The sequence below is a fragment of the Simochromis diagramma genome, unplaced genomic scaffold, assembly GCF_900408965.1.
Source record: "Simochromis diagramma unplaced genomic scaffold, fSimDia1.1 OVJJ01000618.1, whole genome shotgun sequence".
Lineage (NCBI taxonomy): Eukaryota > Metazoa > Chordata > Actinopteri > Cichliformes > Cichlidae > Simochromis > Simochromis diagramma.
The window spans coordinates 6,131,448-6,157,970 of NW_024387423.1; the positions used below are offsets into that span (position 1 = coordinate 6,131,448).

Sequence of the window (26,523 nt, forward strand, 5' to 3'; positions counted from 1 at the left end):
GGCGTGATCTGTTCTGACTCTTGTGCATTTTCATAACATTGTTATAATGCAAGATAATGTGGCTGTACAAATGAGTAAAAGTAAAAATATATCTATAAAAATATAAACTTATGTATTTCAGGGAATGCAAAAAAGAAAACGGTAACTTATCTCTTTTTGTAAGAGAGAGCTTCTGTATTCATAATGTGCTTTGCTTCAATCTGTAAATAGTTTAATGGCTGATAAATCTTAATTGTAACCTTTTCAGGTATTTTTGTACAAATAAGGGACTGATATATTCTGTTTATTGTAATTAGAATAAAACATTAATACATTGATATAAAAAAAGACAGTGTTTGTCTTTATGCAGAGAAGCTTCCCTTTCATACGTCTTATTAAAAGTAGCAAGTGAAGGTTTCTGTGAGGGACTAACACAGTACATTAAATTGAATGTGGAAAAACAAATTATAAAGCTATTCTATCTGCTACTTTGGGTAAAACAGATAATTGAGTCAAGTGCTGTATACACTAAATGGACACATCTACTAATAACTAATTTTGGGTGTTTCATTCAGTCCTTTTGCATAAAACAAAACGACCCATTCTTGGGGGCTTTAAGTATTCCCTCATTTCGGGTGTGGTCCTGTAGTAGGAGGCTTCTGTTATAACAAAAATTTCTTCCAGGGCAAAAATTCACACAGACACATGCCAAAATCTTGTAGAAAGCCTTCCTGGAAACTTTAAAAATGTGATGTCATAAAACCTCGTGTTTTCACCCATGAAGTGTAATACTTGGTTATTCCAGAAGATGGTGCAGTGCTACAGCCAGCTCAAGAGCTAGCAAATAAAGTGTCCCTGGAAGTATTTGATAGATTTAGGATTTAGTACATTAAAATCTCCGAATAAATCTTTGTGATATGTGGTTAGTGGTGCTAAGAAAAGTTGGTAGTTGCGGGGCTGTCATTAAAGGCATCGTGAAATTGCCCTTTGACACCATCTGTCACGCCCTTTGGATTGTGAGTCATGTGTTGAGGCTCAGTTTTGTTGTGGGCAAAGAAAAAGTTTAAAGATTAACATGTCTGCAGCTTCGCAGCCTGCAACCAAAGAAACTTTTATAACATCCGGACACAAGGTGAGTTGCCTATACTTTTGCTTAAAACTTTTTTGTGCACACTTTGCTGGAGAGAGTTTAATATTTGTGAAACTCTGAAAGAAATGGATTACTTTATGAACCAGTATTTGTTTTTCCATCTACCTTCTTAATCTTACAGCTCTAAATAGACTTTAATATAGGAGGTGCTATGTCTGTGCATTGAGTGTTTCTGTGTATCAGTGTTGGGAAGGTTACTTTTAAAATGTATTCCACTACAGATTACAGAATACATGCCCCAAAATGTATTTTGTAACGTATTCCGTTACGTTACTCAATGAGACAGGAAATGAAACAGGAAAATACCGCCGTGTAATCCATTTATTTCAACAAAGTAACTGTATTCTAAATACCACCTTTTTAAACGGTAACTGTAACGGAATACAGTTACTCATATTTTGTATTTTAAATACTTAACGGCGGTACATGTATTCCGTTACTCCCCAACACTGCTGTGTATGTAGTTTGCTGAGATTGCCTTTAGGCTGTAGCTCAGGTGGCAGAGCAGGTCAGCCACTAATCAGAAGGTCGGTGGTTTGATCCAGGGCTGCCTCCTGACTGCATGCCAAATATCCTTGGGCAAGATACTAACCCCGTGTTTGCTTACTGGTGGTGGTCAGAGGGCCCGGTGGCGCCAGTGTCCGGCAGCCTCACCTCTGTCAGTGCGCCCCAGGGCAGCTGTGGCTACAATGTAGCTTGCCATTGCCAGTGTGTGTGAATGGGTGAATGACTGAATGTAGTGTAAAGCGCTATACAAATGCAGGCCATTTACCATTTAGATTGATTGCTTACCTAATATAAAAGTAAATAACATTCATTTAGACTGTGCGTTAACAAATATTGAAGAGGGGGGAAAAAAAATCAGTGTATTGACAAATGATGAATAAATAATGTAAAATAAGCATCTTTTCTGTTACCTTACACGGTTGGATGACACCACCTGTCAAACGGTCTCTTTCACTGTCACAGGAAATGTTATCTTTTTCACTCACACACAGACACTCTGTGTTAAGTTCTTATAAGTTCAGCCCAGTGAAAGTGCATGAGCCATAGTGGGGAAAGTCAAACATGCAGTGAACCTCAAACCTCAATGCTCAGAAAAAAAAGTGACAAAAGGGGAAATCAAATAGGTTAGTACCTTGAATTCCAAAGTCACATTTAATGTTAATATAGTGCACATTCGGGAAGCTGAAAGAACCCAGGTGGAGCCGCCCTCTTGATTTACAGTGGGGGGTTTGGCATACTAAATTGCATTGAAAGTTCTTTGGTGTAGTCCAGTAGTTAGCACCTGCTCTGGGAAATATTATAGCAATTCCTGAACTGAGTTAACAAGCAAAATGCAATGTTCTCATTTTCTCAAAGGAAACTATTAAGAAAAGGAGAAAAAAAGGAGAAGAAAAACGGATATACCAGAATCCCTTTTTGATTGAAATGAATAAAAGGTGAACTGAAAAACTCACTGTGGACAATTAAATGCTTATTCAACCTAGAAATGTTGACACTCACTCACTCACACACACACACTCTGACATTTCTGGCCTGAGGATTGTAAATTCCCTCAATCCAGGTGTATCAATCAAAAATGTCACGCATGCAAAAATATCTAACTTTGATGACTAACATCTGCTGAAATGAGTGATCATACCCACCAGCACAGTGATCAGGACGAATATAATAATTTGCTGCTTTGATAGAGAATTACATGTTGCCAGAGTAAGTAGGAGCTCCTGTCTTACCTCAGTGCTATTGCACATTAGCTTACATTTTGGCTTCTATTTCAAGATGTGGATGCTGGTTCTGAGTATTTCGAACCTCATTTTGTTACGTCAGGATGCATTTTATAAAGAAAGAGTACTAGTGGTAATAGCATTAAAGCATTTTGACAGATTTGACTGTATGTAGTAGATAGAAATAGTAGAATAGCATTTTTACCATAAAGCACTTTGAGTGCTCTAGTTCATTCAACTTCATATAAACGTACAGTGAATTCTAATTATTTCAGGTTGATTTCCACATCATATATGTAACACACATGGACAGCTCATAATGAGCAAAAATGAAAACAATAACAACACCAGGCTGGTTTACAAAAACATAATATTTTTCAGTGTGATTTCAAAGAAATTGTGTAAACAACCACTTTATTTAGTGGTGGTTTCAAATTGGATGCATTAGGCTTTTCCTTTGTCACAAAAAAAAAAGTACCTCCTAACTGTGCAAAAGTACAATGCGTTATCATAAAATTACAAATTACTAACACTATTTTTGTTATTAGTTGTTTATTTTATCTTTATGTGCACATTATTTTAGTGCTAATTATGTCTTTATGTCTATATCTGTGTACATTTAGAGGATGTGGTAAAAATATATGTAAAAAGACTGAGTGCCCGTTTTTGTGTGTTTGCACTCGTGCACACAGTGCATACAATGTACATGTGTGTGTAGAGACATGGTAATAGCAGCTCCAGGAACTCCTTGTGAATCAGTCTTTCTTACGTTGGCCATGAGCCCCATTCCCATTGGCTGGTCTGGTGGGGGTTGGTGGGATGAGGGTGGTAAGTGGCAAGATAAAAGGAGCAAATGTCTCTCGTCCTGCTTACACACACACACAAACACACTCACCACGTGCCTAGCTGTCGGTCTCTTTGTGGACGCTAAAGGAAGAGATCCATTATCCAAACACCGCTGCTGAAGCTGAAGCTCACCTGTAGATGTGAGTATACAGACACACACACATATTCATGCAACATGTGTAATCCTATTTGGGATAAGGATAAGGGACTCACTTGTCATCTCAACAAGGGACAGAGACTTGCAGGGTGAAACACTTGTTGAATGATAGCAGTAGTGAAGCTCAGGGGGCAATGTTCATATGCTGTTGTGGCACTGAATCAGCAGTTTGACAGTCATTTCTGTTCAAATACGGTGTCTTTAAAGCTTGTGTTCTTGTGCTTCTATTCATTTATTGCAAAAGGTTTGCTTGTTACTGTGAGACACGTGAAATGGAAATTAAATGCGTTGAAATAATTCAATGTTAACACGAACAAGGAAGTCTTGATGGTGGCTTGATTTGAGCAGATTTATGAAACTGACACTCTGTTATGAAACCATGCCTGTACTCTATACAGTGAATGCAAATGGAGCTTTTGGGCTGTTTAAGTTGTGCAAGCAATGCACATTTTCAACGACTGTGGCTCAGTGTTTGTATAAACACTGAGCATCGTATTTCTGGCATCGTTGTATTTTTACTCAGTTGTATATAGCATTTGTATTCTATTTTTATCTTATTGTATATTTTATTCTATTTTATTCTACTGTATATAGTATTTTATTTTATTCTATTCTGTACAGTTGTATACTGTATTTATTCTTATTGTATTCTAATTTTTGCTTCAAAACTTTTGCACTGTCCACTTCCTGCTGTGACAAAACAAATTTCCCACGTGTGGGACTAATAAAGGTTATCTTATCTTATCTTATCTTATCTTATCTTAAACTAAGCAGGATTGAAAAAGGAATACTTGTAGCTGTTATTCTGGCAGATACGAAAACTCCCCTAAATATTGTGACTTAAAACTACATTTCCAGCATGTAGCATCAGTTATGTGCTGTGCTGCTGCTGTCTCTGTTCACAGACTTGGATATAATATGGAGTGCTCTACTTGAAGCATACTGATGCTGAATTACTAGTATTTTTTTTTTTTTTAAATTCTGTTTACTTGAAAAAAAAGTTACTTTTCTTTTTTTAATTTAAAATGACATCACTGTCTCTTCTGTTGTTTACAGGTTGTTTTGGTTTATTGTAGGCAGAAGTAACACACATAATTGTATGGATGCTTCTGTTGTGCTTAGTGTGCTCTTGTATATTTAGAATTGTTTGTCTTTGTCCTTTTTTCCTCTCTCTTGTCTTTTCCTTTTATTGTTCTGGTCACATGTTGAAATCTTTGTCTCTTTATGGCTCAGCTTAAGAAATCACCATCTAGCATTTCTAGTATTTACAGCACCTTGATTGTCATATACTTGCAGGAAACTCATCTTAGAGATAATACTAGACAGACTGAAAAGAACCTGCATTGAGAAAGCTTATCTTTCATCGATTTCCAGTAAATTAACAGATGTTGCTTTTCTTATACATACTGTAGAGCTTCTCCTTTTGTTCATGGTAAAAGCATTTCTGATTCTGCTGGCAGGTTTATAATCTTCTTGGAGCACATTTCTGACATAAAGGTGGGTCTTGCTCCCAAATGTGATGAAAAATCCCTTTTTAGACAGGTTTTATCAGTGCTGCCAGGTTTGTGCCAATTTCTGATGTTTCTGAGTGTTTTTTTTTTTAATGTCTGTCTTTGCGTATATTAGGAAATAGACTGTAGTCAACAGGATTTAAGAAAGGGTTATGCATAAAAGTGTCTTTATGACTGCATTAAAATCTTTATAAAACTGGGATGTTATTGGTGCCATTTCTGCTGCCCTTGGCATTTTTAGTGTCAGTGATACCTTTTATGTAGATAAATAAAGCATATATAAAGGTCTAATTTCCAAAAAATGATTTTTGCTTTTACATTGTGACAGGAATGTTTTTTCAGGTGCAAATTGACTTGATGTCATTCAATTCCATTTTATTTATATACACCAAATCACTACATGCTTTATAATGTAAGATGGAGACCCAACAATAACACAAAGAAAACAGAGAAAATTAATTCAAGAGAGATATGTTCGATAGATTATAGGCCATTTGAAACAGTTTCAACACCCCTGCTCTGGATCAGAATCTGAACTGGAGCGTCCTGTCACACCAGTCGAGGTTTCACAAAGCTGTGAAAGCCCAGGCTGAACCTTTTGGAAGCAGGCGGTCACATTCCTGCTAGAGATGTTTATCAGGTCTTTTAATACAGGCATACTCCCTCAAACTCTGAACCAGGATTGTATCTCACTGATTAAAAAAACAAGTCATTAGTATAGTTTATAACTCCTCTCCAACTGCTCTACTAGAAGTTTCAATTCATATTAAAGCTGGATGCTTCTTCTGGATGCCGAGAAGGCGTTTGACAGAGTAGATTGGGATTGGGGAAAAATTAGTTTCATGTGTGATATTACCATACATTTCCTCTCAGGCAGCTTTTGAGTGAAATGACTCAAATTCTGAATATTTTCATTTATATCATTCTACAAGGCAGCCCTTTGCGTTACTGTCTGATCCTGTTATGATCCTGGCACAGTCAGAAATACCATGAGTCATCTGCATGGCCCTGTATGGAGATGACCTTTTTGTTACTTTTGTCCAATCTGTCCTCACAGCCCTTTACATTTTAGCGATTTTTAATAGCGGTCTTAAATCAGGTGTTGTGCCAGCCTGTTTTAAACATGCTGTTGTGCAGCCAGTGCTTAAAAAACCTAATCTCTCATCCTCTGTACTTGCAAACTTCAGGCCTATTTCAAAGCTCCCCTTTCAGTCAATTTTTTTTTTTTTTAGAAAAGATTGTATTTGTTCAGCTGCAATCTTTTCTATATGGTCACAATGTTCTCGAGAGTTTCAGTCTGGTTTTAAAGCTTTTCATAGCACTGAAACTGCACTTTTAAAAGTTCTTAACGATCTTTTACGAGCCACTGACTCAGGCGATTCAGCTGTGCTTCTGCTTTTGGATTTGACCGCTGCATTTGATACTGTTGACCATAGCATTTTGATCTCTCGGTTGAAGCACTGCGGCATCAAAGGCACTCCATTAGAGTGGTTCAGGTCATACCTCTCTGATAGGACTTTCTCAGTGAAGATTGGAGATTTTACCTCTTCCACAGCCCCCTTTTACTTGTGGTGTTCCCCAAGGTTCTGTACTGGGGCCAATTCTTTTCTCTATCTATATGTTGCATCTGGGTCTTATTTTCAGGAAATATAATATCAGTTTTCATTCATATGCTGACGACACTCAGATCTATCTTCAGCTAAAGAGAAACAGTTCTGCCTCCCTAGAAACGTTATTTCAGTGTCTTGGCGAAGTTAAGGTCTGGATGGCCTCTAATTTCCTCAATTTCAACAAAAATAAAACCGAAGTGATTGTTTTTGGACCAAGTTGCAATTCTAGAACCTCACATTTTAATTTTCGCAGTTTAGAACCTTTTATCAAATTGCATGCTAAAAATTTGGGGATTATATTTGACAATAAGTTCACCTCTGAGAAACAGATTAGTTTAGTTGTACAGCGGTCTTTTTTTAAACTGAGGCTTTTATCCACTTTGAGATATTTTTTGTGTTTTAAAAACCTAGAATGGGCAATTCATGCTGTCATCCTATCCCAACTGGACTATTGTAATTCTTTATATTTAGGCGTTAGTCAGACTTGTCTTGCAAGGCTCCAGCTGGTCCAGAATGCTGCTGCTCATCTTCGCTTCACTGGCTCCCTGTACATTTTTGAATCAATTATAAAATCTTATTGGTGACTTATAAAGCACTGAATGGACAGGCCCCAGGGTATCAGTCAGACTTATATTCCCCCTAGAGCTCTTAGATCGGGTGATCTTTTGCTCTTGGCCACACCAAGGTCGAGCCTGGTTCTTAGAGGTGATCGTGCATTTGCGGTCGTGCAGTCTAAATTGTGGAATGATTTGCCTCTCCACATTAGACAGGCTCCTACCCTTAACCTTTTTAAATCCTATCTTAAAACACATTTCTGCTCACTGGCTTTTAATACTGCATGAGCGTTATTTACTTATTCACTTGTTATTAGCTATTTGGCATTGATGTTAATTGATATTGCTATTTTATTGTGTAATTTGTATGTTTGTACAGCACTTTGGTCAACACCACTGTTGTTATTAAAAGTGCTATATAAATAAATAAATAGAAATAGAAATACTTACTCCTAAATCTTTCCATGGCTGCCAGGATAAATACAAAAGGAATTTCTCATTTTACTGTCAGAATGAACAGACACAATCTTGTCCCATGTCAGATCCTACATCAAGCTCCCTATGCTAAAGCTCAGCACGCAAAATATTTGATACTGTGTTTCCTCTATGCGAAAAGGCCATGATTTCTTGTCTGAAATCTTTTAAATGTCTTCCACGTTAACTGGAAGCGACGTTACTCCTAATGCCATGACTGCCCTATTCACTGAGGCTACTTTCACTCCTGTTAAATTTAAAAGCTTTCACAGTTCTGCTGGCCAGATAACTAATGCTATTAAACAGGAAATCTCCAGCCTCACCTGTTTACTGTATACATGCTGAATTGGGGAGGTCCTTTATTCTCTCACATTAAGGTGATCCTGGCCAGTAATGCTGTATTAGGCTATTTGAAAGGACCTGGGATCCATGTCTGACCCATGTTAAAAATCCAGATGCCAGGATGTTGTTTGCCTCTAAACCTCTGTAACAATTATTCAATGGAAGAACTATTCGCTATGAAAAACTCAATAAACTGACTAAAATAAAAGAAGAAAGCAATTAGAAAAACCCGAATGAGTGTGGCTACGTGACTCCAGGATTAATCAAGTTTTGTGTGCGGAATTAAAAGGAAAATATATCAGTGCTAACATGGCTTGCATTAGTGCCACCTTATTAAAACTTGTAGTTGTAGCTATTTTTATACACACTTTCGCAAATGTGCTCATAAAGAGTTGGTGCTCAGTCCTTTTGAGGGTCATAAGCTTTGTCTGGCGTGAATGTCCAGGTGATCTATTGTGTAAGGTGACCAGAGCGCAAGAAGGCCAAGGCAAGCACGCTTACAGACACAACTAACTGTAGATGAAGTTCTAGGTCAGAGGTGAGAGATACATTTTACTGGTAACTGCATTTGTGCCTGCATAGTAACAGTTGATGCAAGAGGTGTTAAAATAAACGTGAAATGAACAAGTCATCAGGAACCATCTGGAGGGGGAGACGGTTGAAACAAACAGCCATGTATGGTAAAAATGTTGCTGATAATGGGAACTTGTCTAACTATCATTAACTGTTAATCAATCATTAACTGTAACTGATGCATGTTATATTCTTCGCTGACGCAAGAAAGGGCTGAACCCTGACATATTAAAACCATTTTGAAGTGTGCTTTTTAGCAGAGATCTATGCTGATGTTGTTACAGTATACATCTTCCCACGCGTGTGTTTAATAAAATCACGCGCAACAAAATTTTTGAGGAATGTTTCCAGCAACTTGTTGAATCTGTGCTTCAAAGAATTAATGCAGTTATGAAATCAAAAGAGGGTCTAAGCCAGTACAGGTGATGAAGTGTATATGATTGAGTGAGTGTGAGTGTATATGTATTTATTAATGAGTGACTAAATGTAACTTTTAACTGCTTTTATGTATTTTAAACGCCTCATGATCAAAAACTCCAGACATAACTTAGCATCATAAACCTTACTTACAGCAAGATCAAAGGTCAAACTTCTGTGTGCTAATATAGCTGCTCTTTTAAATATTTGGTACCACTCTGTAGTATCTTAATCTTAAAACACACCAAAATCATTTATAAGCAGTCAAAGCAACAACAAAAACTGAAAGGTAATGAGTGTCTGTGCTGTCTTACAGTTGTACCATGGATGCAGCAGAATTTCGACGCAGAGGCAAAGAGATGGTAGACTATGTGGCCGACTACCTAGAAAACATAGAGAAGCGACCCGTCTACCCAGATCTGGAACCAGGATATCTTCGCTCTTTAATCCCCAATGAGGCACCACTGGAGCCAGAAAGCTATGAGGACATTATAAAAGACGTCGAGAGGGTCATAATGCCAGGGGTATATATTATATATATTTTGGGGGTATAAATGTATTAATTTGTAATTTAGATATCTCTGAGGTACAGGCAACTCTGGTGTAGCAGTTTAAATTTAGTAGATGATCTGGTAGAAACTGGTTGCTGGTTAAAGCTTCAGCTTTTAAAAGGGTTGTTTGCAGGATATTAGGACTCTGTTGTGCCAAATAGGATGGTCAATTAGCTGTTCAAAATAAGGAATAAGATACATTTAGATAACCACTTGTACTATGTTTTGTGTTTTTCCAGGTCACCCACTGGCACAGCCCGTACTTCTTTGCTTACTTTCCAGCAGCATCCTCTTACCCTGCCATGGTGGCCGACATGCTCTGTGGAGCTATTGGCTGCATTGGATTTTCCTGGGTAACTGAAACCTTTCTGTATTCCTGTATCTGACTCAGCATTTCGAAATTAGTCCATATCTGAAGTGTTTGACATTTTCATTTGCATTTTGGCCGTGTGGTTTCAGGCTGCCAGCCCAGCCTGCACCGAGCTAGAGACAGTGATGTTAGATTGGCTTGGGAAGATGCTTCAGCTGCCCGAGTGTTTTATAGCTGGGACACATGGCCGTGGAGGTGGTGTCATTCAGGTAACGGTCATTTGTATGTGTTCATTGCATGTGTGCTTTGGTCAAACACTTGGTTGGCTACCACTATCAAGGAGTCCAACCAGCTTCTGCATATTTTAACACTAGTTTGAAGATCAGTGGCTCTAACTGACACTTTTATACATGTTATTGTTTAAAAGTTTCGGGGCAGATTGACTTTGAGAGTCTTTATGTGTATACAAATAACCTGGTTGCCCCTGTGCTCATATTCATCACCAGCTTTTTTGCTATTGATTTGTTGTCTCTGCCTCCGTCTGGTTCAATCCAGCAGAAAATTGGCAGGAAATTGCCTTTTAATGTGTCATCCACAGGCAGGCAGAGATGACAATGATGGTGCTGGGATTGTTTCGTGTGGAAAAAGGCTAAGCATTAGTTTGGTGTTCCATTGACAGAAATACAGAAAGCAATAGCTGAGGATACACTCTATATATATATGTGTGTGTTAATGGGATGTTGAATGGTGGAGCATGAGAGCACACTCTGATGACAGATCATTTCATGCCTCCTCTATTGTGACCACCTGAGTGTGAGGGCGTGTTTTTTGTGTGCGTGCTCATCTGGCTCATCGTGTTTTTGTTTCTGTCTTGCCTCTCTCCTGTTTTAGCACGGCTCACTATGGCAACGAATGGGGCTCTTCTCGCTGCAGCAAGGCTAATTGAGTGTTGTGACCGCACGTTGCAGACCTATTATTATAAACCTTATACCAACACAAAGGGGAAGTGGGATGGTTAAAAAAAAACCTCTGGTGACCTTAGAGTTCCCTTTTTACCCCGTATGAATCATGATGACAGAGAAAAATACTACTTAAAAAGATTACATGTGCTAATTGACTAATGGCTTCAATTTAAAAAGGTGTGTGTATGTTTGTGTGTGTGACCATTATACATTTATTTCAAAAACATGTTAAATTCTTGAAACTACACAGTTCATCTTTAGCAGTACTACATCTTGGCTTCTGTTCTTCTTTTCAGCTGATAAAAGGTAGAATCAAAATTACATGAAAAATAAAAGGCTACATTTTCCTATTAGTACAGCCGGGTGTGTGAAAGCTGGAAAAACCCATTGTGTCCTCATGCTTTTCAAAGAATTTCAAAGTTCTTGATATATTTACAAACCAGGATACTCAGTGCATCCAGATATGGTCCCAAAGTCTAATGGGATTTTCACATCGCCTCATAAAACAGTTTGTTACATGGTTTGTTCGTTTACAGAGGAGTAGGGGCCCTTTTTCTGAAAGCCTTTTAAAGTAAAAAGGCAACTTTCTACACACAGAGTCATAAACCCAGTTTTACCACCTGACTAGGAAGAAAGCTTTAAACTCCTTCATGATGACTACATTGCACAAGCTCTCAGAGTCGTGATTGGTTAGCGCTTCCCGCCTTCACATCTGAAAATACTTACAATATGCTTCTGGTGAAAGGTTGCATTGTTATTATTATATTTACAAAATCTTCACATTTCAGATGTCCTTATAGCTGGTTACAGATCTATATGCATGTCCAAAATCCTAAAATCACATTCAACCAAGCCTTCCACCCAGCTCTCTAGCACGAGTTTTCAAGCCTCACACTCATCCCTTGGAGTTAGTCAGTGACAAAAGTTTGATTAAAAACCACTGATGTAATTTCTTTCTGCTGATTTGTGCCTATTGATTGGGTGATTTTAACATTTCATTGATCTCCTTGTGAAAATGACTCCACAAACCTTAGAAGCCATGCTTCACTTTATTATTATCCAGCTCCAACAGTTGCCACTGTATCAGCTGGCTGGTTGATGAGTATTTTCAAACAACAATTTCCAAATTTCTTTTTTTCTGGTCAAGACATGAGTCATGCAGTCAAAGGAACTATCCACCAGCACAAAAACCTTACATGTTTAATCAAACAAAGTTTCTCAAAGTTTCATACAGACATAGTTAATTAACAAAAGAGATATAATAGAATCCTTATCATTAAATAATTTTCATAGGGGACCACAGACATCTCAGATTGAAATGCATATAGACATGCATAACATATCTCTATTAATAGCTTTCATTATTCTAAAATGAAATATAAATAATAATTGAATGCCTAATTTTTACAAGTAAAGAATTAAAGTTTACTTATATCACACTTTTCAAAAAACAAAAGTCACAAAGTCCTTAAAAAACAAAACAATACAAAAATTAAAATAATATAAATTAATAAAACTAATGAAAGGCAATCCTGCACAGGACATCAGCTTCTTTTTATCAACAGTGTTCACTGATCTTGCCTCCAATGGAAGTGAGTTCCACAACTTGGGAGCCACAAAAAAAAAAAAAGAAGTAACAAAACAAAAGCGCTGTCTTCTCCTTTTGTCTTTAACCTGAACTCAGGTCTGCTGATCTAAGATCTAACAGTTACAGACGAAGTAGTTCAATAATAAAGGGAGGCTTCGGACTATTAAGAGCAAAGGAACGGATCAACAAAATCTTAAACTGAACCTTAAATTTTAAAGGGAACCAGTGCAAAGAGGATAGAAGTAATGTGACACAGCAGCAACATTCTAGACAATTTGTAGAACACCTGCAGAAACCCTGCCTTTAAAAACCAATAATTAAGCTCCAAGAGTCCATCGTAAACAAAAGGATGACTGGCGTTGACTGGCAACCATGTAGCATCTGATTTTTTTTTTTTTTACAGTCAAATAACATCCACAGCAGCAAGGCTTTGCTTCACAGCCTCCTTAATTCTTCAACAGGGAACTGCCAGTGAGGCCACCCTGATATCTTTGCTCGCTGCACGCTGTAAAGCAGTCAGACTGGTCCAGACGATCAATGCCAAAAAGTCTGAGTCTGAAATCCTTTCCAAGCTGGTGGCATACACATCTGACCAAGTAAGAGCAACATATACTTTCTACTATTCTTCTTCTTCTGTTATTTGATGCAAACTCCTGATGTGATCAAAATTATCAACTTTACTTACATATAAACGATGCAATTACTTGCCTTGATGCATGTCCATAATTCTACATTAATTCTACAATTCATCTCAAAATGACTAACTTTACTTAAATTTTAGTTTTTTTTCCATCACTTTAACATTTACTTGTTTATTATTACAACTGTGAAGAACCATAGTCACAGTGTTTACATTTATCTAAAGTTCACATGCAAGTTATTAGCTTTGCTATATTTCAAAACAGCTTAAAACTATATACCTGCAGATATATTAAGTTACGCAACTGTGACATAAAGATAAATGAAATGCATTACAAACACAGATTTTCTTTAAGTAGACTCAGTTAAACGGCAGTCCATGTGACGGCAGCGGTTACGTCAGTAACAGCAATTTAGGAAGACAGAGGGTCAGCCAGGCAGTAGCGCGCTCGGATCAGGTTTAATACCAGGCTGACTTTGTGATTGTGTTAGGGAGTCGCCCGAGGGCCACACCGACCTTTACAGCGAGATCGGCGATTTTTGTCTACTGCCTGTTCAGGAGCAACAAATCCATCCAACATATGCCTTTTTCACAGTGAATAGTTATCTGTTTAGTGATAATCTCCTGCAGGTAATTCAAAATTGATTGATTTGTGCCGTTTAGTATTGTGCACTGTTAGCCAAAAACAAATTAAGCACAGAAAAGAAATCTTCATCTTTAGTTTGTGTTACTTAAATTTTACAGCATGAATCAAATGGCATAAAACTACATCACAACTACTTTTGACTAAAATACTTTGAGTCACACAGTGATACTTGACTTCATACTGTACAGTTTATAGTACTTTGTTGTTTGAACTCAGCCCCACTTAACATTGTACCAGCTCCGTATTGAACAAATTAACGCTTTGTTTCAATAAGTTGATTGTCTGCAATTGATTGCTGTGAGACTTGACATGTGCACAATCCTACTCTGACCTTTTGCCTGCATAATAATCAGATAAAATCATTTAGTATCCATAAAGTTGAACTTAGCTGTTTGCATGGCAGCTTTATGCAGCTACTTAAAGGAGCAGGTGTTCCAAGAACTTGATTGAATTGTTGTTCTCACTTGAGCTGGATCTCTTTTGTCCTAAGGCTCATTCTTCAGTGGAGCGTGCTGCTCTGATTGGAGCAGTCATGATGAGGAAGGTGCCCACAGATAACCGTTATGCTGTCAGAAAGGAAATGCTTAAGAAGATGGTGGAGGAGGACAAAGCAGCTGGACTCATCCCTTTCTATGTAGGAAAAGACAAAACTCCCCATGCATTTACTTAACTATCACACAGAAAGACACATACGGCAACCAAAAAATATAGATTTTAACAGTTTGGAATTAAATTCTCATTTGTCATTGCTTTGCTTTTGCTACTAAAGCTTACAAGCAGTTGAGCAACACGTCTGTCAGCTGTTAGCCACAATGATACAATTAGCCTGTGATGCAGCTGTATGCACCCTGAGGCTTCTGCTGAAGGATAACATTGTTTCTGTTGAATATAATGTATGTCTATCCGGTTAAGGACAATAATCCCTGGCTCATCTGGACCTACAGATCACTATCAGTGAATATTAAAGAAAAGGCAGCAGCTCTGAATCATCGCTGTGTCAGAAGTGATAACCTATCTTTAATCTATGTTTTAGAAATTGATATAAAAGCAATGTCTTACAGCAGCTGCAACACCGACTTGTATTTTGTTTTCTTGGATAAAATTATTGAAATGTAATGTGTTACAGTTGTGACAGTCAAATTGGAAACACAGGAAACACGGCACTTTGGTGTGTCCAATATTTGTATGTTTCAGTTCTGTGCGACGCTGGGCACCACTCCCTCTTGTGCTTTTGATCACCTCACTGAGCTGGGACCCTTATGTGAGTCAACAAGTCGCTGCCGCACACACTCGTTTTTTTCTGTTTTGTAGCACACAAATAAATCCTAACAAGCACATTGAGAGTGGCTTTGATTTAATAATACCAGGAAGAGAAATGCCAAATGCACTTCATGAATTTGCTGAGAAAGAACAAAAAAGTCAGTTTTCTGAATAAACTCAGTTCATTTTTATGATGGTCCAGAATATTTGATAGTAGTTATCTATACTGACAAACTGTCTTACAAACATTTATAATGTCTCCTTTTCTTGTTCAGGTAATGAGGAAAATATGTGGATGCACATTGATGCGGCGTATGCTGGGAGTGCATTCATCTGTCCAGAATTTAGACCTTTGTTGAACGGTGTTGAGGTGAGTAAAACGTACAAGTTGTCATGTTCATGTAGTGCACTAAGACCCTGACTAATCTTAGCCGCAATGTTTTAGTCCTTCATGAAGGTTCTACAGTCTCGATTGCTACAAGAACCTCCAACACAAAAGTGGCACGGCACAATTTTAACTCTAATCATTGCCGGTACAGTGACTAATGTGGTTCTGTGTGATTAATGTGGTTTAATTGTGGTCAGAAATTTAGGCGGTGCTAAACCTATTCTGCCAGATTGCACATGTAGTATCGGCCGTTGCATCTAGGAAAGCAAACACTAACCGCATACTGTCTGAAAAGGGCATAACGTTAATGTCAAGGAGGAAGCGTGAAGGGCTGAGTGTTAGACCGAACAATCAGCATAAACCGCTGAGCATCAATCTGCCTTTTGAGGCTGCCGAGGCAGCTGTTGCTCCCCAAGCTGTGCAGAGACGCAGAGATAAGGACAGAGTAATTTCCTGAGGCAGCGTTAGACCTTTATATATCACTGTTTATTAGACACACAAGTTCAAACAATGTTGGTGGAGACACAGAGAAAACAGACTTAACTGTAAAAGGAACAGCTGTTGTTCCATCCTCTCTTTTAGTGTGGCTGTTGCCAGTGCTGATTTTGGGTTTGCACCTGTAACACATCATTTTAGAATTTCTAATATTATTTAAACGTCACTGACAAAAAAAATGTATTTAAGCCACATGTAACAATAGTTGGATTTCATTTATAGCACCGTAGTTCTACTGCATAACTTTGAAGCATTATGAGGTCAGTGAAAATGACTGGATGAGGGCATGAAGAGGAAGCCCGGTCCTTTTTGGATGAGAGAGCAGCCCTGCTGAAGTGATGGTTGCTAGGATATGAATGACGGGGACGAGGAAGCAACCACCCCCCACTTTGAATCAGTCAGCATGGCAACTGTCAGACAGGGGTTTATATCACATTGTCTCTCTGCGCTGTCTTATTGCATTTGTGGAGGTAGGGAAAAGGATATTACAGAAGATAGCCAACAAAAAGATGAGAGCAGATTAAGACTGGTTTGTCTCTCTTTGAATGAACCCTGTCAGGAAAGGGTTATTTCCAGTGTATTCTGTGAGCTTGATGGCTGGATCTTCCTCTTTTGCATTTCAGATACACTGTGACACCTTCTGTCTAGATAATAATGTTGGTGATAGGATTTTCTTGGCACTAGTAAGACTAAATAAGCATGTACAAAGCGTGTACAAAAAAAAAAAATTTTTTACAGGATTATTTGGTCTCCGATCACTTTGTTCAAACTTCAGCGGAGCCTCAAATATTAAACTGACATTCTGCTGATTTCTTTTTTATCTTTATAAATGTGAGTGAAAGATTCAACACTGTGGCTAACTTTTTGGTTTTTATTTTAGTTTGCAGACTCTTTCAACTTCAACCCACACAAGTGGCTTTTAGTCAACTTTGACTGCTCCGCGATGTGGTAAGATGTCTAACACACACCAGATACGACAGCAGCAATAGTTAAATAAGTATTATTTAAAAAAGGGAGCATTACACACACCATTTATAGTATCCAGTACTGTTTTGTTTTGTTCCAGAATTTCTTTTCAAGTTCACCTCACACATGCTCCCATGAAGTAACAATGACTACTGATATCCATCTACACCTCAGTCATTTGCACAGTAAAAATAGACTCACGCCTTCCACCTGCCTCTTCTGTCAGCATCCACAAAACAAGACATGTGTTTCACAAGATGGAAAAAGTTAGAAACTCAACATGTGGTTAGAGGAAGAGGATCTTAAAAAACATTTTCCATCGCCTGTCTCGTACTCTCTTACTGTTGACAATATAACAATATAACCAATAAGACAGCCTAATGTTTTAGTTGTCTGATACTGTTGTTTAAAATCATTGAAATGACCTTATTCAAAAAAGGCGTCCTGTGTAGGGTTTAAATGCCTGAGGGCACATCAAAAATCTCATATTTATATAATCATGGAAATTATTAAAAAGAGTAGAAGGTTTAGAACTATTTTAAAAACACAGGAATTCAACTTATATTCTTAGCATAATAAGGCTGTCCTCAGATTAACATGGCAACACTAAAAAAGAGTGCATACGAGGTTGCTGTAAGAAAACAGGAGCAGTTCCTGTTTAAAAACACCAGAGAAAAAAACGGAAGAGCAACCCTGTTGCGCACAGTTACATTAAGAAATGTGAGGTACCCCTCAGAAAATGTAAAAAGAAGGTATAAAAGTGGTCTCAGGGGTAAATGTACAGGGTGGGCCATTTAATTCAATTCAATTCAATTTTATTTATATAGCGCCAAATCACAACAAAGGTCACCTCAAGGCGCTTTATATTGTACAGTAGATACAGAGAAAAGCCCAACAATCATATGACCCCCTATGAGCAAGCGCTTTGGCGACAGTGGGAAGGAAAAACTCCCTTTTAACAGGAAGAAACCTCCGGCAGAACCAGGCTCAGGGAGGGGCGGGGCCATCTGCTGCGACCGGTTGGGGTGGGAGAAGGAAAACAGGATAAAGACATGCTGTAGAAGAGAGACAGAGGTTAATAACAGATATGATTCAATGCAGAGAGGTCTGTTAACACATAGTGAGTGAGAAAGGTGACTGGAAAGGAAAAACTCAATGCGTCATGGGAATCCCCCGGCAGCCTACGTCTATTGCAGCATAACTAAGGGAGGATTCAGGGTCACCTGGTCCAGCCCTAACTATATGCTTTAGCAAAAAGGAAAGTTTTAAGCCTAATCTTGATGAGCTCTGAAACCTGACTGAAACTCTTCTAATAAGCCATTCCTCCACAGATGATCTGTTAGCTGTTTTGACAACTACTCTTTCAAGGATTTTTGATATGAAAGGAAGGTTGGAGATTGGCCTATAATTAGCTATGATAGCTGGGTCTAGAGATGGCTTTTTGAGTAAAGGTTTAACTACAGCCACCTTGAAGGCCTGTGGTACATAGCCGATTATTAGAGATAGGTTGATCATATCTAAGATTGAAGCATTAATTAATGGCAGGACATCTTTGAGCAGTTTTGTAGAAATGGGGTCTAATGGATACACCGTAATAAAATGGAATGGTTGGTGATATTAAAGTCCTGTTTGTGGCACATTAGTATATGTGAGGGGGCAAACTCCTCAAGATGGGTGGTGACCATGGTGCCCATTTAGAAGTCGGCCATCTTGGATACAACTTTTGTTTTTTCAATAGGAAGAGGGCCATGTGACACATCAAACTTATTGGTAATGTCACAAGAAAAACAATGGTGTGCTTGGTTTCAACATAACTTTATTCTTTCTTACAAGTTTCTGACCACTTATAAAATGTGTTCAATGTGCTGCCCATTGTGTTGGATTGTCAATGCAACCCTCTTCTCCCACTCTTCACACACTGATAGCAACACCGCAGGAGAAATGCCAGCACAGGCATCCAGTATCCGTAGTTTCAGGTGCTGCACATCTCGTATCTTCACACCATAGACAATTGCCTTCAGATGACCCCAAAGATAAAAGTCTAAGGGGGTCAGATTGGAAGACCTTGGGGCCATTCAACTGGCCCACGATGACCAATCCACTTTCCAGGAAACTGTTCATCTAGGAATGCTCGGACCTGGCACCCATAATGTGGTGGTGCACCATCTTGCTGGAAAAACTCAGGGAACGTGCCAGCTTCAGTGCATAAAGAGGGAAACACATCATCATGTAGCAAGTTCAAATATCCAGTGGCCTTGAGGTTTCCATTGATGAAGAATGTACCCACTATCATTGTACCCCATATACCACACCAAACCATCACTTTTGTTGTTCCAACAGTCTTGGAGGGATCCATCCAGTGTGGGTTAGTGTCAGACCAATAGCGGTGGTTTTGTTTGTTGACTTCACCATTCACATAAAAGTTTGCCTCATCACTGAACAAAATCTTCTGCGTGAACTGAGGGTTCTGTTCCAATTTTTGTTTTGTTCATTCTGCAAATTCTGTGCGCCGATCTGGGTCATCCTCGTTGAGATGCTGCAGTAGCTGGAGTTTGTAAGGGTCTGCCGAAGGGATGTTCGACTAATGCCACTCTCCAGTGACATGCGGCAAGTGCTACGCTGTGGGCTCTTGCTGAATGAAGCTAGGACAGCCACTGATGTTTCTTCATTAGTGACAGTTTTCTTGCGTCCACATTTTGGCAAATCCAACACTGAACCAGTTTCACGAAACTTAGCAAGCAGTTTGCTGACTGTAGCATGGGAGATGGGGGGTCTCGGGTGTCTTGCATTGCAATCTGCTGCAATGACCCGGTTACTGCGTTCACCAGATATCAACACAATTTCGATCCGCTCCTCACGTGTTAAACTCTTCGACATGTCAATGGCTGTGAACAAAGAGAAACTTGTAAATAACTCATAAAAGAATAACGTTATGTTGAAACCAAGCACACCATTGTTTTTCTTGTGACATTACCAATAAGTTTGATGTGTCACATGGCCCTCTTCCTATTGAAAAAACAAAAGTTGTATCCAAGATGGCCGACTTCTAAATGGGCACCATGGTCACCACCCATCTTGAGGAGTTTGCCCCCTCACATATACTAATGTGCCACAAACAGGACTTTAATATCACCAACCATTCCAATGTTATTACGGTGTATCCATATAAATGGCCCACCCTGTACAGTAAACTGCTTATCTGGAGGACGAACAAGTCAAGTATGGGCTAATAGGAGCATTTTACATGGTGGTGAGAAAATTTGGGATTTCTGGTGCTACACAAATGTGCAAACCACCCGATCACAAAGCTCCCCTAAATACACAGCAGTGGTAATTACCACTGTTTCTGTAATGGTTAATCTACCAGTATGCACAAGCACTTTAATCACAATTATATTTTTTCTATTCAATATAGATAATGTTGTTATCCATGAATTTTCAAATGAACTATTTTAATAATAGATGAAAAATAGGAAATCACATTATACATATATTTTTTTAGTTATTCACTAGAATTCCTGAAGAAAAAAAAATAGTGATCAAATGTTATGCTTGATCAATTTCTTCATTTTCAGAGAAGTCCAGTGTGCTGGCTCACATTTGGGTATAGAATATATAGGTAAATATTATTATTATTATTATTATTATTATTATATAAAAATGGATCTAATTAAGTGTAAGTGTGTAGAAATACAGAGGTTTTTTTCAGTAACTATCACTTCAGCATTCTAGTAACACTTATTCACCAGATGAATAGTCTAATGAATTTTGTCAATTATATCAACACATTAAGATGCCAGACAGTGATGTCTAAATAAAACTGAGGACCTGCCTCTAACCAGAATAGAAGGAGAAGTGGGACATTCAGGTGCACAGCGGAGCAACTGGACAAGTGCATCAGAGTCTCATGTTTCAAAAACAGACACTTAACAGGTCTTAAATTCTCAGTCTCACTAAATCATAACAGCAAAACAAAGGCCGACAGGCATTATCAGGATGTTGAAGTTACAAATGAAAATATTAATATTAGATGTTATGGGGTTTTTTTTTTTTACAACACAAAATAAAATAAATGGATAAATGCTTGAGAAATTCACTTAATAAGATTAAAAGAGAAAATATGATAGCAGAAGGAAATTGATCACATCACGGTACCATCCTGTACTCTGAAACTGCTCAACTGGAGACAGTTTCCTCCTACAGGATAATGAACCATAACTCATTTCCAAACTATGCAAAAACTAGAGCAGACTAGCCTGTTTCATAAAGCATATGCTGATTTCCTTAAAAATACAGGTCTAAAGCCAAAAGGTCATTTATTAAGTTTTAATAAAGTGTTTAAATATTATTTCTATACCATATATTCACTTTGCAACTCATTGGTTGAAAAGAGGTGGAATTTCCCTAAAAATCTTTCGTGGCTAACCCCCACGAATAAAGTAAAACACTCAATTTTGATGTACAAGTTTTAAATTTTTGGACATTTTTCTTAGAGCTTAATGCCATATTAAGACGTTTTTGTCCACAGGGTGAAGGAGAGAGCAGACATCATTGGAGCCTTTAAAATGGAACCACTTTACCTGAAACATGAAAACCAGGAATCAGGTAGTTATAGTTTTCACTGATATCCTTTTAGAAGTCGACAGTATTTATGTCCAAATTCCATTGGTAAACTATTGTCCTGTCTTGGAGACTTGAATAAAAACAAAAACTATAAAGATATAATCAGGGAATTTCCTATACAACAATTTTGTCTGCTTCTACTTTGTGTGTCTGTGCAAATTCTCCTATAGCCTGCAGATGGTCTCAGATTTTCACTGTAATTTACTTGTCAAGCAGACAGAGAGAAAGACTGAGAGCTGCAGTGCCTCCCACCGCTGTGAAGCACCTTACAAAAGCGTATGCTCATGCACTCTGGACTCTTCAATCTAATTAGTGGTTATTAGTCCAGGCTAACACAGACATCTATTCTGCAGAGATGAGCTACCTGTGATTAGTGAGATAGAGGCGCTGAGCGCAGTGACAGCAACACCTGGACAATCAACAGTACGCTAAGATAATAGCAAAAAGCAGCTGTTATAGAAGATACATTTTGAATTTAAAAGGGTTGTTTTAATGTTGGAGCTTTGTTAAGTCGATGCAAGTTGTAATCTGTGGTGTGTTGCTTTACATTCAGAAAATACAGATCTTGTATCTTATAAAATCTCATAATCTTATAAAATGCCATTTTCGCCTATTCTGTTTGTGCAAAACGCATTTAGTCTGTGATTCGAAATGCACTGACTGCACTTATGATTCTTATTACCCAGGAAGCAGGCTGGCTGACACGAGTAGTTTAAAGGGGTTTTATTTAAAATTGAGACTGTGCACATGTAATGGACAACATTATCTGTTTTTCTATCAACAGGACTGGTCACAGATTATCGGGTAAGATGAATTATTATCATGATTAATAATCATGATTTGAACATTGTGGTAATAACTTCTCTCCTTATCCAATTCTGGCCTGCAGCACTGGCAGATCCCACTGGGAAGGAGATTTCGCTCACTGAAGATGTGGTTTGTCTTTCGCATGTATGGGCTCAAAGGTCTGCAAGCTCATATACGCAAGGTAAACACGCAGGAAAATGATCTCTCACTCAGTATCGGCAAATGTACCTGTTCCTGGGGATGTGAAGCGTTTCTTCAAATTTGTGGCATTTGTGGTCAAAATTTGAAGTAATAGGATCATTTATTTGCCTGTTACACATTAAATTTGAGGTTATTCAAATATATGCTTTCATATGTGGATGGTGCAGTGGTGCTGTGGTCAGCACTGTCACCTTACAGCAGGAAGGTTCTGGGTCTGAACCTTCTCACCCTATGACAGGTGGGATAGGCTGCAGCACCCCCGTGACCCTAAAGCAGAAGAGCATGGATGGATTTCACATATTCCATTCATTTAGCTGTGCAGGGATTACTGACAATTATTCCCCATAATGTGTGAGAGCTGATGTAAATAACAGATCAATTACTTTAAGAAGTAGCAGTGTGTTAGTGCTAATTCAGGCTTTGTAACCCTGCTAACCTGCGTTTCTTATCCTCCATGTAGTAAAAAGATTAACCTTGTACCAACAGTGGTGCCAGTGGTATCAGTCTCACTTTGCTGTTTCACCTCCATTTATCTGTCACACACCACTTCTCTACATCTCAGTCACTTCCAAAAGAAAAAAAAACCACTTCAGGAAATCATATATGCCTTTATGGGAAATGCCTCAGCCTTCCTGCTTCCTAGAACTCTTTGCTCCTAATCCTCCTTACCACTAATGTCCTGCCATTGCCCTCCCTCCTCTTCTATCTCTTCATCAGCATAATTAGCCCTGCAGTCATATATGTCTGGCATGTATCTTCTATTTAAAACTACATTTCCTTTCCCAACCCTGCACATGCCTTTTCTTTTCATCTTTTCTTTTTGATGCATGATCCCTGTCTGACTCGCTCTCTCTTCTTCCAGTCTGCTCTGTCAATCAAATCAGCCTGTTTTGTGTTTACGCTCCATTTCAAATAAAGTGACAGGAGCAGAATCGATCCCTGCAGCCATCTGAAACCGCAAAATATGAATAATATGTATGAAAAGTTCTGCCTGGCATACAGTCAGCAGTAGGACAGGAAGTGAGGTCACTGGAGTTTAGCTTGTAATCAAATACAGTGATACTGGATTATCTGCTGGGATTTAAGAAACAAGATGACGGTCAACCAATTGTTATGCCAGAGGTTTGGCTTTATTTACCAGTTGGAAAAGTTGAGTGGAAGATCAATGATATAACCGGGATAACTGTATTGGCGCACGTTTCAGCATGCATCAGCAGAGTCTTTGATCTTAAGTGGATAAATTGTACTTTAGGAACATCTTTGATAAGTACCATGTTTAGAAAAATCAGTATGAGGAAGATGACATTTTCAGAGCAGACTTTGATAAAGGCCATTTCATGGGTGCTGAGTACAAATTTTGAACTTGTCTGATTTGAGCTCACCAGGAATTGTCTCTTCTAAAATGTGAAATATCACACTGCATGCTTGTTTAATCAGATGAATGCATTTACTTCACAGTAAGCAGTGATGCTCTAAGAAAATAGAAAGGTTTTAATTAAGAATGACAAGAAAAAAAGTCTTCCAATCCTAAAGCACGAGGCTACGTAACAAACCACACTGGCATCTAGTGGAAAATAATGCCAATTACAGCTAATATTGTTTGCAGGTGAAGGATTTTTTTTTAAAGCAAATGCTTAAAAAATTATTGGTTTAAAAAAACTGCACTTTTATTTGCATGTACAATAAATCTTTTACATTTCATGAAATATTTATGAATAATTCACATCCTCTGTTACAGCAAGTGGCCCTGGCCAAGGAGTTTGAGAGTCTGGTGCGAGCAGACAAGAGGTTTGAGATCTGTGCTGAAGTTGTCCTGGGACTGGTCTGCTTCAGGCTCAAGGTAACAGCACCCAACGGTACAGCTCTATGATCTGATCTCTGCAGTGGTCACAAAAAGTAAAAAAGTCCCCTAGAAACCTCAAAGGTTCAATAACACCGAGGGCATTATTTAGAAAAGCTAGAAAATGCATATCAGAGCTCCCTGTCTATGGGAATTTGACTGTCAAGACTGTGATTACTTTAATCCAGTCACCTAATTATTAAGTAGTCATGACACAAAGCCTAGCTGGTGTAATTCTTCCTTGCTTTGTCCTCTCAGGGCTCCAATGAACTGAACCAAGAGTTGCTGAAAAGGATCACCAAGAGCAGAGAGATCCATCTGGTGCCTTGTCAGCTCTCAGGCCGCTTTGTCCTGCGCTTTGCCATCTGTGCACGCACTACTGAGTCACATCACATCCAGCAAGCATGGCAGCACATCACGCAGCTGACATTTGAGCTTCTGCAGGAGGCCAGTCATTAAAAAAACGCTGGAAAAGGGGTCGTCCACTCCGATCCCTGAATGATAACCAAAGTTGTGACTGAAGTTTGATGGAGTTTTGCAGATGTAAAATGTCATAAAGGGAATGTGGAGTAATTTGTCTAACAGGCAGTTCTCCTTCTGTCTGCAGCAAAGAATCCAGTCGAGTTAACAGTGGTAAATATTACATTGTCGCAAATTATTGTATATTTATGTATCTACTAATTATGACAAAAACAACAAAAACATATGTAGACTTCCAAAAATAACATTTTATATCTGCATTTTCTCCCTCTGTTGACTCCATGTTGTCTCTCACGGATCACTAATCACGTTATTGTCCACGTCACAGTGCACTTGTCTATGCCGCTTCTGTGTCTTCTGTGTGTAAAACTTGTTTGGGGGTAAATTCAGTGTTTTGTGTGGTTGAATTGAGGCTAAATTATTTTTGAGTTTTGCAAAGAATGTATTGCGCACTTTGTGAATTTCTGACTCAGTGTTTGTCTGCAACTTTTTTTTTTTAGGTGCTCAGTCAGAAACTGCTTCCAAATGAATATATGCGTGATACATGGAGGGCTTCATGAAGTGTCAGGCTAAAGATTTCTAATATAATATCCTAGTGATTAAGTTATTTATTAACTAATTTGCAAAAGTAGTATTTTTTAATATATAATGGCAGATTAGGGCTGATTATATGTTATTGATTCATATTGTGTCTTATGACAGCTGGCCAGTATTCCCCAACAGCAGTACAAGACAATCACTCAGTTACTGTCAGTGGGCTTAAAGTGAAATTATGCTCCTTTGGGGCTTTTTTGTACATTCAAATAAACTAAATTTCATTACATTTCTGTGCTCAGACAGAAAAATAATATTAAGATGAACATTTAAAACCTAAATTATGCAAATTTATTAAATATTTGCTCACTTTTTTCTCTGTATCACTGATTTGGCATTTGTCTTTGATTTGAATGTACCAGAAATATAGGATGCTTTAGATTCCACACTTTACTGTCCTGTTATATATTTTTAAAACCTGGAGATCTCAGACAAATTTTCAGAATGATCAAATGTAACTACATCCCCTGCCAAACCATTATAGTTTTGCACTAACCTGATCCTTTACACCTGCCCTTTAGGGGATTTAGAAATCTGTGTTCTAGCATCACCACGCATTGCTGTAATTTCAGATGATTGTGCTAACATCAGTGGCGGTGTCTGACCCAAGTGTTTCCTCATTGGCTAGACTGTGCTGCATGGAGTGATGTGGTTTCTTTGAATAAAGTCTGCTGTAGTCTGCATGGTGTCACTTTTCAATCCTCTTTCAAGGTTTAAAATACAATCTGATTTTTTGATGGTATGGAGTGCATTTTGGCACATGACCTGGATAACATGCACATGTGTGACTATACTTAATTATATATACAGCTTTAGGAGCAATACATGCTGC

The 26,523-nt window shown here is 38.3% G+C and overlaps 1 protein-coding gene across 2 annotated transcripts; it reads left to right on the top strand.

Annotated features, from left to right (window-relative positions):
* Window positions 1–257: 257 nt before the first annotated feature.
* Window positions 258–26,372, top strand: ddc (dopa decarboxylase). Of its 2 annotated transcripts, none has more exons than XM_040012774.1 (14): window positions 258–1,111; window positions 9,657–9,864; window positions 10,131–10,244; window positions 10,351–10,470; window positions 13,213–13,347; window positions 14,528–14,671; window positions 15,232–15,298; window positions 15,573–15,667; window positions 17,061–17,128; window positions 21,675–21,751; window positions 22,554–22,573; window positions 22,659–22,757; window positions 24,516–24,617; window positions 24,876–26,372. In XM_040012774.1, exons 2-14 carry the CDS (start codon window positions 9,664–9,666, stop codon window positions 25,074–25,076), a joined length of 1,443 nt encoding a protein of 480 aa, XP_039868708.1. In that variant the 5' UTR covers window positions 258–1,111; window positions 9,657–9,663; the 3' UTR covers window positions 25,077–26,372. The 2 variants fall into 2 exon arrangements, with proteins under 2 accessions (XP_039868708.1, XP_039868709.1); XM_040012775.1 differs by lacking the exon at window positions 258–1,111 and adding an exon at window positions 3,477–3,842.
* The last annotated feature ends 151 nt before the right edge of the window (window positions 26,373–26,523 follow it).

What these genes read in the sequence shown, in the direction of transcription:
- ddc (XM_040012774.1), top strand. Translation starts at nt 9,664, where the DNA reads ATGGATGCAGCAGAATTTCGACGCAGAGGCAAAGAGATGGTAGACTAT. An exon ending in TGCAAGCTCATATACGCAAG is followed by an intron (nt 22,758 to 24,515) that starts GTAAACACGCAG and finishes CCTCTGTTACAG; the next exon opens with CAAGTGGCCCTGGCCAAGGA. An exon ending in TGGTCTGCTTCAGGCTCAAG is followed by an intron (nt 24,618 to 24,875) that starts GTAACAGCACCC and finishes TTGTCCTCTCAG; the next exon opens with GGCTCCAATGAACTGAACCA.